We start from the raw sequence: 16,415 nt of genomic DNA, 5'->3' as shown, positions 1-16,415 counted from the left end.
TATATATATATATATATATATATATATACACACACCAACAACCACCCAATAAAATTCCACTAGTGGGGTGTGGGGAGGGTAGAGTGTACGCAGACTTTACCCCTACCCCAAAGGGATAAAGAGGTTGTTTCCGGGAGATCCTTGGCTCAGAGACAATAGATCCGTAACAACAATAGAAACTAGAAAAATAGTATCAGCATAGTAAAATACAACAAATAAATGGAAAGACCAAAATGTGAAAGACAAAAAAAATATAAAATATAATAAAAACCGCTAGCAGTCCTAGACAAAACACTATCAGACTAGCCGGCGCAGCGAGGAGAAACGCTCGACTATCCCCTAACCTACAACTCTAATGCTCGACCTCCACACATTCATATCAAGGGCCATGTCCTCAAAAATCTGAAGTTGCGCCATGTCCTGCTTGATCACCTCGCCCCAATACTTCTTAGGCCGTCCTCTACCTCTTCTCGTGCCTGCCAGAGCCAACTGCTCATACCTCCTAACCGAAGTATCTAGGCTCTTCCTCCGCACGTGCCCGAACCATCTAAGCCTCGTTTCCCACATCTTGTCATCCATAGGAGTCACGCCCACCCTCTCCCGAATATCCTCATTCCTAAATTTATCCATCTTAGTGTGCCTGCACATCCATCTCAATATCCTAATTTCTGGTACTTTCATCTTCTAGGTATGTGAAATCTTGATTGGCCAATACTCATCCTCATACAACATGGCTGGTCTAACCACCGCTCTGTAGAACTTTCCTTTACGTTTAGGTAGAATCCTATTAGTGGGATCTGGGGAGGGTAGAGCGTACGCAGACCTTACCCCTACCCGAAGGGATAGAGAGGTTGTTTCCGAAAGACCCTCGGCTCAGAGACAATAGATCCGTAACAACAACAGAAACCAGAAAAATAGTATCAGCATTGTAAAATACAGCAAATAAATGAAAATGCCAAAATGTGAAAGACAAAAAAAATGTGAAATACAATAAAAATCGCTAGCAGTCCTAGACAAAACACTATCAGACTAGTCGGCGCAGCGAGGAGAAATGCTCGACTATCCCCTAACCTACAACCCTAATGCTCGACCTCCACACCTTCATATCAAGGGCCATGTCCTCGGAAATCTGAAGTTGCGTCATGTCCTGCTTGATCACCTCGCCCCAATACTTCTTAGGCCGCCCTCTACCTCTTCTCGTGCCTGCCAGAGCCAACCGCTCACACCTCCTAACCGAAGCATCTAGGCTCTTCCTCCGCACGTGCCCGAACCATCTAAATCTCGCTTCCCGTATTTTGTCATCCACGGGAGTCACGCCCACCCTCTTCCGAATATCCTCATTCCTAATTTTATCCATTCTAGTGTGCCTGCACATCCATCTCAACATCCTCATTTCTGGTACTTTCATCTTCTGGGTATGTGAAATCTTGACTGGCCGACACTCATCCTCATACAACATGGCAGGTCTAACTACCGCTCTATAAAACTTACCTTTACGTTTCGGTGGCACATTCTTGTCACACAGGACTCCAGACGCTAACCTCTATTTTATCCACCCCACCCCGATATGGTGCGTGACATCCCGTCGATTTTCCCATCTCCCTAGATAATAGACCCTAACTACTTGAAACTCTCTCTCTTAGGGATGACTTATGAGTCGAGCCTCACTTCCACATCCGCTTCCCCCGACACGTTGTTGAACTTACACTCAAAATATTTCGTCTTGGTCCTACTCAACTTGAAACATTTAGACTGCAGGGCCTGCCTCCATATATATATATATATATATATATATATATATATATATATATATATATATAAAATTTATTTTTATTATATATATATATATATATATATATATAAAATTTAGGGATTGTTACACAAATAGCCGGTCAGATTCAGTGTTTACTTTTTCTAGCCGGTATACATAGATTATGCATTATTTATACACAGTTATACATATGTTGTACACGAATTATACGTATATTATATATTCATCAACTATTTTTAGTTTAAGAGATCAGGTGGGCGGCTATTTGGGTTAATTCTTCTATAATTTAATGTATTAATATATAAAGATGGATTAGGCTATGTTCGGTCACAAGTCCAAACTCGTAACCAAAGAAAGGAATAACATCAATTGAATTCTGGTTTACTTGGGCCCCTCCCCAGGCCCATGTTCTTCGGCCAATTCGATTAAGCTGACTACGCCTCCCCCTCTCTTCCCCAGTGCGGCCTGCTACTCCGGCGAGTCATCACTGCCTCTTTCTCCTGCGAAAATCTGTGTTATAGGTTTCCCTCTTTGTTTATCCTGCTCTGTCATTCCTCCTCTTCGAAAACCCTAATTTCTCTTCTTTTTTGTTAAGTACTAATTTTTTTTTAAATTATTTTTGAACTTTTTAATGCTTCATATTCTTTGCGTAATCAGGAAGATTTGATTTTTTTCAAGTTGACAAGTTTTGCATTCATATTTGCTTCCTGTTATAGCTCCAAATTTTGAAATGGTGTACTAGTCTGCCTCTTGACTCTTGAGTATGAAATAAAAATATTAAACGCTCAAAAATGAGATTTTTATTATTGCATTTTGCTCTGCGAATTTTCAGCTCATTGAAATCAAAGTCTCCGAATTGACCAGATATTTCAAATTATGCAAGCAGCTGATTTCAATTTCTTATGAAAAAATTATGCTTCCTCTATCAATCTCTCGCCTTTTCTTGAAGACCAATTCAGCCAATGAGCCAATTTTTTTACTCAAGAAGGTCCTTTTATTCACCACTTGTTCATCATCAGCTGGAGAATTTTTGGGTCATTTGCTGAAAAATAAAAATGGGTCTGGTATGGAGAAGACTCTGAACACAGTTAAGGCTAAACTAGATGCTAAATGTGTTAATGAAGTATTAGAGAAATGCGCCGTTGATGATCCTCAAATGGGTCTCAGATTCTTCATTTGGGCTGGACTTCATCCCAGTTATAGACACAGCAGTTACATGTTTAGTAGAGCTTATAAACTTCTCGGATTTGATCGCAAACCACGAATTATTCAAGATGTCATTGAGGTTTATAGGCTGCAGAATAATTATGTTCCAAGTGCTAGGATGTTTAAGGTTATTTTGAATTTGTGTAGAGAGGGAAAAGATGCTAACTTAGGCTTGTGGGTGTTGTGGAAAATGAAAGAGTTGAATTGTAGGCCGGATACGACAGTGTATAATGTAGTTATTCGATTATTATGTGAGAAAGGTGTTATGGATGAAGCAATGGGTTTGATGAAAGAGATGGATTTGATTGATCTTCATCCTGATATGATCACTTATGTTGTGTTGATTAAAGGGTTGTCTGAGGTGGGTAGGTTGGAAGAAGCTTGTGGATTAACCAAAGCTATGAGGGGACATGGATGCGTGCCAAATACGGTGACCTATTCAGCTCTTCTTGACGGGATTTGTAGGTTCGGGAGTTTGGAAAGGGCGCTTGAGTTATTGAGAGAAATGGAAAAAGATGGTGGGCAGTGTAAGCCCAACGTCGTTACTTATACTACTGTGGTTCAAAATTTTGTTGAGAAAGGTCAGTCGATAGAGGCATTAAGTATTTTGGACCAAATGAGGGATTTTGGGTGTAAACCAAATAGGGTGTTTATCTGTACTTTGATTCAGGGTCTTTGCAAAGATGGGCATATGGAGGAAGCGCATAAAGTCATCAACAGAGTAGCTGAAACTGGTATTCCATATGATTCTTGTTACAGTTTTCTAGTTTTATCACTGTTTCGGATTGGAAAACTCAAGGAGGCAGAAATGTGTTTTAGGAGAATGTTGGCTGGTGGCCTAAAGCCTGATGGTTTGACCTCAAGCACAATAATGAGATGGCTTTGTCAGCAGAGAAGGATACTTGATGGATATCACTTGATTGACGCGATTGAGCAGTCTGCAGGCGTATCTTCTATAGATTCTGATATTTATTCTATACTTATGGCTGGACTATGTGAGGAAAATCATCTTGTTGAAGCTGCAAAGCTTGCTAGTCTAATGGTAGGGAAAGGAATTCAGCTTAAAGGTCCTTGTACTAAGAATGTAATTGAATGTCTTAGACGTTGTGGCAAAGAAGATTTAGCTTCAAGCATTGGTAGTATTAAGTGCTGATTAATGACCAAGATTGCTTTAATATCGTGATCCCACTTGTGCCTCAGCATTGTCAACAAACAGTCACCTCACCTTTGAGATTGACCCTCAATTGTATTCCATATTCCACCTAATTGAATTCTTCTCCAGTTTTGTGCAATAAAAAAAAATAGTTGGGCTTCTAGTCAGGTTGGATTGATAACTCTTTTCAGATTTCAACTTACATCTGATCTGTGTATTGTCGGCCGATATTCTTATCCAGCATGAGATGGAAAGAGCAGGTGAAGTGCTCCTTTGAATATTCAGTTGAGGTAACACTGATTGGTGTATTATTTTATAGCTAATAACATGGAATAACAATACATGGATTAAAGCAAATACTAAATTTTATATCATGATTATTCTATCTAATACATAAAACCGAATGAGCCCTGAGTGAAGAAATTTCCGAGACTTCAGACATACAGTAAGATGCGCAAAGCAAGTGGTCCTATTTATTTTTATCTTCTAGGATGTGCTCCCGTCATTATACCTGACAATTATCCCTCTATTTTTTGAGGTTTTCCATCATAGGAAAAGGACATTCCAAGTTCTACGAGTATACTCCTTTTCTCTGAGGAAAAGTACCTTGAGATGCAACAGAGGGTCAAACCGGTACATAAGAATTTCATTTGGTATCTGAGCTGTCAAGTATGATTTGTTTCATATGATTTTCATTCTCTTTGGAACAATAGAGTTTTTAGTATGAACTATCTGAATGAGAAGTATTGAATTATAGTTGTAGCACATGTAAAATATAGAGAAAAAAGGTATTGAATTATAGTTGTAGCACATGTAAAATATAGAGAAAAAAGGTCATTGATCCTCTGGAGCTGGTTCTTCCCATCGCTGAATACTTCTCTGTTGCCTGTTTTAGTGATGATACTTTTTGCCCAACAGAGAAAAGTAAAAGTCTTATCACTCAAGACAGCCAAAAGAATACAGTCCGACCTTGAATTTGGAGGCGTGTAATTCATGCACCAGTGCTTGAAGGAAAATATTTAAAGCAGGGGTGTGAGAGACTAAGAGTAAAGAACAAGTAGATAGTATTTAACAGTTTGCAGGAAATATTCGTTCATTTTGCTTCACTTTCATTTTTTTTCCGATGACCAGCAGATTGGCGTCCAAAAGATGTCTGAAGACTTCTGTGGTTTTCAATCATGTCAATGTGGCACCATGGAACTATTTGTAGCCCAGTTAAAAAAAAATCTGAAAACATGTGGGTACTTGAATAGATCAATGCATGTTAGTAGAGAATAATGATGTTAAATTCGATCTTCTCTGATGTGGGGAATTAAAATTTAAGCTAGGCTGATTATTATCACTTCATTTCAAGTTAACATGTCCATCAACTTCTACTCGGATTTGCATGCATTAATCTCTCATTTGCTAAAAAGAGAAGCAGTAGAAAGAGCATAAGGGTAAGAAACAGAACCGCTTGCTTTGCACCTCTTATGGTTTATGGACCATAGTAGGAGGATTGCATTATTCGGTGTTATCCTGTTAAGAGAACTGGTTCCAGCCTTTGAAAGGAAATTATTGCGTATTCACCCGGACAAGTGCTTGGCGCGTCCATTTTTGTGAATAGAAATTACTCAAGTTGTTAATAGACGTGCATGGCATGCAACCAAGTTGACATCTGAAGTTTTAAACCTATACAAGGTATATAATGTGCTCTTTTTTTTCATCATATATAATGTGTTCTTGATGCTTGTTTATTGATACTAATTAATAACTGCTCTTTCTGGATTAGAAGCGATACTGTCTGGAATGGATCAAATGCACTCCATTTAAGGCCTTATTTGTTTTTTTTTAAGATTAAGACGTCTGAATCTGAATACACGTCTGAATATCAAAATGTGTGTTAAGATTAAGACATCTGAATCTGAATACACATCTGAATGTCAAGATGTGTATTAAGATATGAATACTAAATGATTAAGACTGTTTGATTTTTAACATCTGAATGTATAAAATTTACGTTTATTTGAAAATTAATAAACATAAAATTCAAATAAAATACTAATTAATCTAATATTACATCACTAAAATATATAGCTTTTTAAAATATGATAGTTGCTGGTGGTGATGGCTAACGGTAGTGTTTGTGAATGCCGACTAAAAGGGGTGGTTGGTGGTAGTTTAGGGTAGTAGCTAGTGGTGATTGGTAGTGATAGCTATTATGATTGAGGATGGTGGTGGTGAGTGGTGATATTTAATAATGGCGGGTGGTGGTGGTGGTTGTTGTGATTGAGGAAGATGGTGGTGGGTGGTGGTAGTTTATAATGATGGACAATGCCAGCTATGGTTGTTGATGGTGATGGGGTGGTTAGTTGTGCTAGTTGAGGTGGATGAGTGTTGGTTGTCGTTAATGATGGTGGTGGGAGTGGTGGGGATGATGGGTGGTGGTAGTCGACAATGGTGGCGGCTATGATTGAGGATGATGGTGGTGGTGGGTGGCATGATGGTAGTTGATAATGGTAGGCGGTGGCGGCAGTTAATAATGAATATGGATGATAACATCTTAATGAAATTAAGTCTCTGTTATAGATCTTAATGATACAGACCTATTCAGACCCATTAAGTGATTGTGAAGTAAAAAAATAACACACTTAAACATTAAGATCTGAATAATTAAGATTCAGACTTTGAAAACAAACGCACTTAATGTCTGAGATCTGAATGATTAAGATTCAGACCTCCATTAAGTGCAAACAAATGAGGCCTAAGTCCCCTCTACTCTCCGGTCGGACGTTTTGGAGTTTACACCTGTGAAGTGCGAACTAGAAAATGGACTTCGAAATGACTCCTGAAAGTTTTATCTTTCAGATACATAAAATTTTGTTTCTGGATTTGTGCGAATGTTGGAAGGCCTTTTTTCTTTGGTATTCTGATGCTATTTTCTTCTTCTTCTTGAAACTTCACTTTATTGTTGTGATCAGACATTCGCTGTTTGTTTCCCTTCTTGCACAGATAGAAGCAGAAACTGTTACAAGACATTGTTGTAACAATAAACTTGTTCAATTAGATGGATATAATTGCATAAAGTTTTCAGAAATAAAACGAAGAATGATCAACATTGTGATCATGCCTGAAGCTAAGGTAGAGGGGTCTGGGGACAGCCAGGCTGAAATATCAGTTTTCGAAGATAATTAAATGATTAGGAAGTTGATAGATTTGCTGATTCATAGAGATTATGGAGCTTTCCCAAACTCTGATGACAAGATGCAATGGATCAGTGGGAGGAATGGCTGTTATACAGTCAAATCTGCCGATAATGTTGGCTGTGTGAATCAAGGCGCTATGGTGGAGAACCGTGCCTGCATGTATATGGACAACTTGGAAAGAGAGAAATGCTACAAGGCCATCCAGAAGATCAAGATTAACTAACTGTATTCTTTTGTTTGATTTTTGGTGTAAAGAAAGTTTGTAGATGATGCAGAATCGCTGCTTGACATGTTAGACTCCTTTGTAAGATAGTACAGGATTTCTTGTTATTTTTTGAACTGTAAATATGGCTCTAGCACTGCTTTTGTGCTAATTTTAATAAACTGTTACCATTCTCAAAACATTATGTGTGTGTATGCATATATATATATATATATATATATATATATATATATATATATATATATATATATATTATATATCAGTATTGCAGATGAGGATACATGGAGGTAGCATGTCTGATCATCCCTTTCCAATATAGCCAAAAGAAACAAGTACACTGCCAACAAAGTTCCACATGGTTTTGCAAACTGGCTATGGAGAAATTGTTCTGTTCCCAAATATGACTCGAAGAAGCAGTTGAAAATGTCTGTTTTTTAAAGTACGTGTGAGCTTACAAACAAAGGACAAACTTTTCTGAGAAAGATTTTACTATGGTGTGACTGTCAAAACTCACTTGTGTGGTTAACAAATTTATGCCTTTTCTTTCCCAAAACTCGAGTTCCTCTTTCCTATTTGTCGGACCAAGTTCATGTTTGTTACAGGAACATGTGTGTTGTGTAGTGTTTGTAGGGCTGTGCATAATTTGGTAAATACCGAATTACCATACCGAAATCAAAATTTTTGGTATTTGGTATTTTGGTATTTGGTTTACATTTTAAAAAAAATTGGTATTTTTTTTAAGCAACTATACCACTAGGCAGTACTTGCCTAGTGGCTAATATATAAATAAAATCCCAAAATGGGTCAAAAACTTACAAGATGTCCAAACCAAAATAGAAGTTGCATGAAGCTACTAGCTATTAAAAAGATAGACAAGCTAAAATCTAATGAACTAGCTATTACAACATAATAAGTTGAATGTTTCCTTCTCCTGTCAGTGTATGTGAATCCAATTGTCATTGGCAAATACCAAGCAACACCTATCAAGCAACACCTATCAAGCTCTCACCAGGCGCCAGGGTATACTGTCCATAAGCTAAAATGAATTTCAAACATCTCCACCATAGAGTTGAAGCCAGCATAGTCTTCCAATTGTAGCTACTATATGATCTCCATATGCAGTGAACTGATTTTGTCCAAGTATTAATCATGTGCTCACTCATCAAAATTAATGTGTAAAAGAGGAGCATGTCTTTAGGCAGGCTTTGCAAGGCAAAAGCCAGGCTTGGGCTGACTTTAAGCAGGTTTTGCAAGGCAAAAGTCAGGCTTGAGCTGGCTTTAGGCAGGCTTTGCAAGGCAAAAGCAGGCATGAGCTGGCTTTAGGCCGGCTTTGCAAGGCAATAGCCAGAAATGAGTTAGCTTTAAGCAGGCTTTGCAAGGCAAAGGCTAGGCTTTGAAACTGTGCCTTTTGTGATCTTGTAAGCTTAGATCCTTCCCTACTAGAACCTTTAATGTAGACATCATTCTAAACATTGCTAAACCATCCTCAGATTGAGCATGAAAGCATGCTAATACCACTGAGAAATTATTCAACAATCTCCAGAAATACCATATGATGGGTTCAGCATTTTCCTTAGCATTTGGACATATCAGAAGTAGGATAAATTGTACCATCCCACACCTGCTTATCGTATTTTTTCTGTACACTATCAAAGTACCCCCAGAATGAGCATGAGACCATGCTAATACCATTGGAAAGTACCTTAATAGCATACTGAATGAGACAAAGAAACATGCAGGTTTGTGCAGAGTCCAATCCTGTGAAGCCATCAGTTTGGGGTTCTTATCTTTGCTATCCCAACTCTAAGGTTAGGTGATTGAGATTTGTCTAGATTGATCAACCTCCTCCCTGCACTAGGCAGTTCAGAGAATGAATGAAACTCAGATGTACCTGCAAAACAAAACACAATGTTAGTTATAAAATCCGCCACTGAGTTGCCTTCTCTGAACACATGTTGAAAGATCACATTGAAATTGTCCTTCATCTCTATAATTTTCTTCACATCATGTGCAATTACCCAAGGAGGATCCCATTCCCCTTCTATCACCTTCTTCATCACCAATGAATCAGTCTCCAATATGAGAGGGTGAAGATCATGCTCCACACAGTAATCCAACCCTTGAAGAATAGCATTAGCTTCAGCTACCACATTAGTTGTCACTCCCAGATCTATTGCCCTAGCATACACCACATCACCTTCATCATCCCTCACACAAAAGCCTAGGGAGTTAGGTCCAGGATTGCCCTTTGAGGCTCCATCAGTATTACATTTGTACCAACCATGAAAAGAAAGCTGCCATGTTACTCTTGTAGTGATCAATATAGGTTTATATCCTTCAAAGTATTGAATCATATCTGGCCATGACAATGCAATATTAGGCATCCAAGCATACCTCACCCTTGCCGGTTGATGCAATGTCCTATTTATCTCATGAATCACCCTATTTGTGGACACTGAACCCCCATGTTTACCTGTATTTCTTCTATTCCAAAGCTCCCAAGTGATGATAGCTGGTACTGCTTGAAATAGTGGCTTTAATTTTGGACAACACTAAGCATATCACCAATGCCTTATAATCTGCTTCAATTGAATCAATTGCACAGTAATTACAACATCCCCCATGAACAAGTTCCATACCTTAGAGGCAGTAGGACTTGTGACAAATATATGCTCAATGGATTCCTCTTGGGGCTGCTAACAACACCAACACCTAGACATCACCATTTGCCCTTGCCTCCTCCACATGTCATCAGTGGCTATTTTCTGCCTCCACAATCTCCACAAGAAGAAGGATATCTTGAATGGCAAACCTTTAATCCACATTAACTTGAATTCCTGATTAGAATCAACCATATGCCTTAATATTTGCCAAGCACTGCTAACACTGAACTTACTTGAAGAAGTTGGCATCCAGTATGGCCTATCCCAATATCCTTCACTGCCTTCATAATGCACATTTAGCCTTATATGTTCTGCAATTTCCTCATTGAAAGTTTGATCTAGCAGCTGATCATCCCATGCTTCCCCTTCCCGCAGTTTTGCCACCTCCTAAAGATCTTCATTGATTGGAAAGTCTTCAGGTAATACGTGATAAAGTGCACCCAATCCAGTCCAATTTTCATGCCAAATATCAGTGGTTCCACTCTTCAATTCCCATACGATCTCTGTTCTACTTCTTGCCTAGCATTCAACATTTGTCTTCAAACATAAGATCCTCCCCTAAAATGCACCACTATTGATAGCTCCTTCTTGCAATACTGATTCCTCATGAAATTAGACCACAAAGATTTTGTGGTCCTAAACCTCCACCATATTTTAGCAAACAGTGCCCTTGAGACATCATTTAAGGACCTAAAACCTAGGCCCCCTTCCTCTTTAGGAAGGCAAAGATTTTGCCATGCAGCCCAGTGTCTGCTTCTCCCTTCTTCCTTTGTGCTCCAAAAGAACCTAGCAAAAGTGTTATGTAGATGCTCCAGGATGTTGTTTGGTGGATCAAGGACTGATAACATGTGAACTAGCATACTTTGCAACACACTAGAGATAAGTGTTGCCTTTCCTCCAAATGACAGCAACTTTCCTTTCCATGAATGCAATTTAGCCTTCACCTTCTTTATAAGATCCTCATAATAGTCCTTCCTCTTTCTAGTGTAAAAAATAGGACACCCTAGATATGTGAAGGGGAATTTACCTCTTACAAATCCTGTAATAGCTTCAACTGCCTGAAATAATCCATTAGCAACCTTTGAATGCATGTAGTATGAACTCTTATCTTTGTTGATCATCTGACCTGATATCCTCTCATAGTTCCCCAACACTGCCATAATCTTGCTCAAGGAAGGAGGATGAGCAGATGCAAAGATTATCGTATCATCAGCATATGCCAAGTGGTTTAAAGGATCAGACCACTTAGGCATTCCAAATCCCACAAATGACTTGTCTTCAAAGAACTTATTCAAAGACCTGGAAAGTACCCCAGCTGACAGAATGAACAATGTTGGAGATAGGGGATCCCCTTGTTTCACACCCCTTGCAGACTTAAAGAACCCTGAGGACTGCCCATTCACCAATACTGAATACTAGTTATTTGACATCAAGTTCCACACCATGTTGATGAAGTGCTTAGAAAATCCCATCTTCCTTAGCACATGCAATAAGTACTTCCATGAAACCCTATCATAGGCCTTAGCCATATCAAGCTTGATCACCACATTAGCTGGCTTTCCCTTTAACCTTATGTTAGTGACAATTTCTTGAGTCAATAAGATGTTCTCAAATATGCTCCTACCCTTTACAAATCCGGATTGATTAGGAGATATTAGAGATGGAAGAAAACTCTCCAATCTGTCATGTAACACCCTAGACAAGACCTTGTTAATGAAGTTGCTCAAACTAATAGGTCTTAAGTCAGAGAAGGTCTCAACTCTAGGTTTCTTGGGCAGCAACACTAGATTAGTGTGAGTGATGGATTTAGGTAATGCAGCTCCTCCATAGAAGTGTAGCACCGTGTTGTATATATCAAGACCAATAACATCCCAGTATGTTTGATAAAATAGGCCAGTGAATCCATCAGGACCACTAGCACTCTCCCCACTAAGCTCAAAAATTGTTGCCCTTACTTCTTTAATTGTTGGCAATCTGCTAAGTTCCAAATTCTGATCCATAGTGACCATTGAAGGTACATTATTGAGCAAGAAAAATTCAGAAGCATCACCTTCATTTGTGAACTGTTTTTGGTAGAAGTCCACTACAGACGTAGCCAATTGCTCATGGTCTTCAATCCATATCCCACTACCACATTTGATCCTCTTCAGTTGCAATTTCTTTCTTTTTCCATTGACATGATTATGAAAGAAACTTGTATTCCTATCTCCTTCAGCAAACCAAGTCATCCCAGCTTTTTGCTTCCAATACTGCTCCTCAATACTCAAGTGTTTCTTCAATTCAGATTGAGCCTTTTGAAGCACAATCATATTCTCAGTTGTAGGCTCTTCTTCAAGCAACATCTCATTCACCCTAACAATGTCCTCAAAAATAGCCAATTGCTTGAAGATATCACCAAATATTTCCCTACTCCATTTTGAAAGTGCTGCCTTCACCCTCTTGATATTCTGCTTGAACATCAAAAATGGATCCCCTACGAAATTAGCTTCCCAATTCTGCCTCACCACATCCATAAATATAGCATGCTTTATCCAAAAGTTCAAGAACCTGAAAGGATTGACAAAGTTGGTTGTCTGTACCCCACATGTCATTAGCAATGGTGCATGATCTGATCCAGTTCTGATTAGATGCTCAACTTCAATAGTTGGCAACATGTTCTGAAATGGCAAATTCACAAAAATCCTATCCAATCTCTTGAATATACACTCAGCATTGAATCTCCCATTCCATCATGTAAATGGACTTCCTTTGTACCTTTGCTCAAACAAACCACAAGAGTTTACACAAAATGCAAAATCCTCATATTCAGGAGGGTGTACTGGAAGTCCCCCTATTTTCTCATCTTCATGCAATACCACATTGAAATCCCCCCTACCAACCATGGTAATTTCATATCACTTGCTAAGTAATACAAGTGATCCCACAATTCCAACCTCTCCATTGCTGAACATTTTGCATAAACAAATGTCATCATCATGTGCTGCCCTAGGTCATGGTGAAACACTCTCACAGTCAGCTGTTGCTCAGTATCCTCCACTAATTCCCATTCCATCACTGCATCGAAGAACAACCATATCTTCCCATTAATATTTGCATAAGTAGTCTCCATATCTAATCTCCTTCTATATCTATCAATGAGTCCCTTCTTTTGAAAAGGATCCATCAATGCAACTACACAAAAATTATGCTCCATATTCATGTTGATCACCCTAGGAAAGGCCTGTTGTGTATTCACAGACCTTATGTTCCATATTAGTGTTTTGATCATCATCATTTAGATAGAGAAGCTGCCCTCCTAGACATTATTCTTGAAGGTTGTGATGGATCTTTACTCTGATTCTTCTTAGTTTTCTTACCTCTTTTAGCACTAGCTGTGGGTGATAAATCCCCTTCCCTAGCCACTTGTTTGAAGTTTTGTGCAGTTGATTCATCATCTCCTTCATCCTCTATTGGATTTTGTCTCAATAAGTCTTCATCAATTGGTGTCACATTATGTGTAACTAAATAATGTAAATGTTGTAGAGGAGTCTTAAGTGGAACATTAAGATGTAGCTGCATAATTTGATCAATGCCAGATTCCATAGGCACTTCCTCTATTTCCCAGATGCTCTTGGAACAATTGCCCGCTCATCAGCCCGTTCATACTCCTTAAATTGTAGCTCATAGACACTGCCTAGCCTAGGAGTTACTGTAGTAGTCTGCTCTGAATGCAATGTTCTAGTGAGATCACCACTCTTCCCATTGCCTGAAATTTGGTCTGAACCCACTATATCATCCCTAATCTTCACATTAACATCTCCATCAAGTTTGTTCTCCGATGCATACACTGGAACACCATCTACATAGGCCAAAATCTCTCCAGTTGTACTAAGGTTGGGGTTTACTGTAGCTGCCTCATCAGGTGAATCTGGCTTTAGGCCTAGCGTCGCCAGCCTAACGCCTGGGGAGCCTGGCTTTAGGCCTGGCATCGCCAGCCTATCGCCAGGTGAGCTTGGCTTGTTGTCCTTCTTCACCTTGTCTTCAGTTGTCTTTGTTGGACAACAAGCCAAGCTCACCTGGCGATAGGCTGGCGATGCCAGGCCTAAAGCCAGGCTCCCCAGGAGTTAGGCTAGCGATGCCAGGACTAAATCCAGGCTCACCAGGCATTAGGCTGGCGATGCCAGGCCTAAAACCAGGCTCCCCAGGCGTTAGGTTGGCGACGCCAGGCCTAAAGCCATGTTCACCTGATGAGGCAGCTACAGTAAACCCTAACCTTAGTACAACTGGAGAGATTTTGGCCTATGTAGATGGTGTTCCGGTGTATGCATCGGAGAACAAACTTGATGGAGATGTTAATGTGAAGATTAGGGATGATATAGGTGAGCCTGGCTTTAGGCCCGGCGTCGCCAGCCTATCGCCAGGTGAGCTTGGCTTGTTGTACTTCTTCACCTTGTCTTCTGTTATCTTTGTTGTGCCCAGCTAATCATCCTTAACCTCAACTGCATCACTCCATAAGACCTTTGTAGAGTTTACCTCATCAAGATCCTTAATTTGCCCAGAATCTTTAAATGTTTGAGATGGAATCTCATGACAAGATTGGTTTGTGGTCACATTGAATTGTTTTAGCTCCTTTTTGCTAGTCCCAAAGCATCTATGAACCCAGTCGATTGTGGATTCCTTATTAGCCCTTTCATCAGTACGTTGATCACTAGGAACACTAGAATTAGCCTTAGCTAATTCTTGATCATCTTTAGGAACTGAAGACTGGATCCCAGAAGGAATAGGGTTACCATTATGCTCATTTTCCACCACCTTCTCGACTGCTTCCTTCTTCACACACTTATGTTCCTGTTGAGTATTGACTTCCTTTACCTTCTCCTGGCCCTTCTTAACTTGTTTTTCCCCATGTTCCTTCTTCTTACCATTGCTATGATCCTCACCTTTGCCTTCAGTAATTTGTAAAGTAGGCTGATGAACTTCCTCAACCTCTAGTGCATTAAACTTGTTCTTGGTTGCAACTTCCTCAACTTTGGCCTTCCCTTTACCCTTGTCAGCTTCCTTTCCTTGTTTGTTATCAACAATGTGACCCCTATTATCTCGTTGGTATTTGTTCTTCCTTGCTTGCATCCATTCCTGCTTGGCATGATTAGTAGTAGGCTTACCAACCACCTTTCCACTAGTTAGGACCTTTTGTTGAATTTGCAGCAGTCCCAATTGCATCAGAACTCACCACAACTGCCTTCTCCTTGCTTTGTTCCTCAACACCTTCTTCAAATCTCTTGTGTAATTCAGGATGAATTACCCAGCATTCTACCTCACTATGCCCCTATTTTTTGCTAGGCTTGCAATATTTTGGTATATAATCATACTTAATCCTGATCTACTTGAACTCTTCTAGCCCAGATTCCTCAGCTTCTTCCACAATCTTAATACGATGAGGGAACTTATTTAACAAGTTAACTTCCACCTTCACCTTAGCACAACTAGGTCTAGTCCCATTTTGAGTGGCTAGGTCTACATGTAATGGATTACCAAATGCACGAGCTAAGGAAAATACACATTCCTTCCCAAAGAAATTAGGAGGCAGTTCTGGAAAGCTAATCCAAGCTATGGCAATGGGAGTCTCTTCATCAGGTGTCCACCATGGATTCCATTTTATACAACGCATCCGCCACATGTCTGACTGAGCTTTTGAATAAAAAGCTGGCTTTGAAAGAAGATGAACATAGTCCTCCAATAAAGATAACCTAATCAACACATGATTATCTTTAATTAAACCAACTGAACAATGGCCTTTAATCTCACATTGAATTGGAATCACTTTACGTAATTCACTAATAACAGGCTTCCTATACAAAAATTTCCCAAGAACTGCAAGTTGAAGTCCTTGTTGTACGATAGATTGCTTCACTTATTGTTTCTTCCACTTCACAACTGGTTCTCCGTGAAGGAACTCAACTGGTTTCAATGGTAGCGTAGTGAAGGTTTACATAGGGGCATTAATGGCAGTAGGTTTTAAAAGTTTTGAATAATCCATGGATTGGGGATTGTTATTTGTTGTCGTAGATAATTGGGCAATAGGTTGCACTGAAGCTTGGGCAGCAGTCATCGCAGGAGGATTGGTTGAGTTGGGTGTCAAAATCTTTGAGTAATCTAGAGTTTGTGGATTGATAGTTGGTGTTGTTTGTGGTTGGGCGATGTTGGAGGAGGGCTGACTAGCTGGAAAAGATGGCTG

At 39.5% G+C, this 16,415-nt stretch overlaps 1 protein-coding gene across 1 annotated transcript; it reads left to right on the top strand.

Moving 5' to 3' along the window:
• Window positions 1–2,122: 2,122 nt before the first annotated feature.
• On the top strand, window positions 2,123–4,293 carry LOC104100048 (pentatricopeptide repeat-containing protein At5g47360). The gene is made up of 2 exons (XM_009607206.3): window positions 2,123–2,292; window positions 2,604–4,293. The coding sequence occupies exon 2, from the start codon at window positions 2,685–2,687 to the stop codon at window positions 4,128–4,130; it is 1,446 nt and encodes a 481-aa protein (XP_009605501.1). The 5' UTR covers window positions 2,123–2,292; window positions 2,604–2,684; the 3' UTR covers window positions 4,131–4,293.
• The last annotated feature ends 12,122 nt before the right edge of the window (window positions 4,294–16,415 follow it).

Source organism: Nicotiana tomentosiformis, chromosome 8, assembly GCF_000390325.3.
Source record: "Nicotiana tomentosiformis chromosome 8, ASM39032v3, whole genome shotgun sequence".
Taxonomy (NCBI): Eukaryota; Viridiplantae; Streptophyta; class Magnoliopsida; order Solanales; family Solanaceae; genus Nicotiana; species Nicotiana tomentosiformis.
This window is presented reverse-complemented; position numbering and strand designations above follow the sequence as displayed.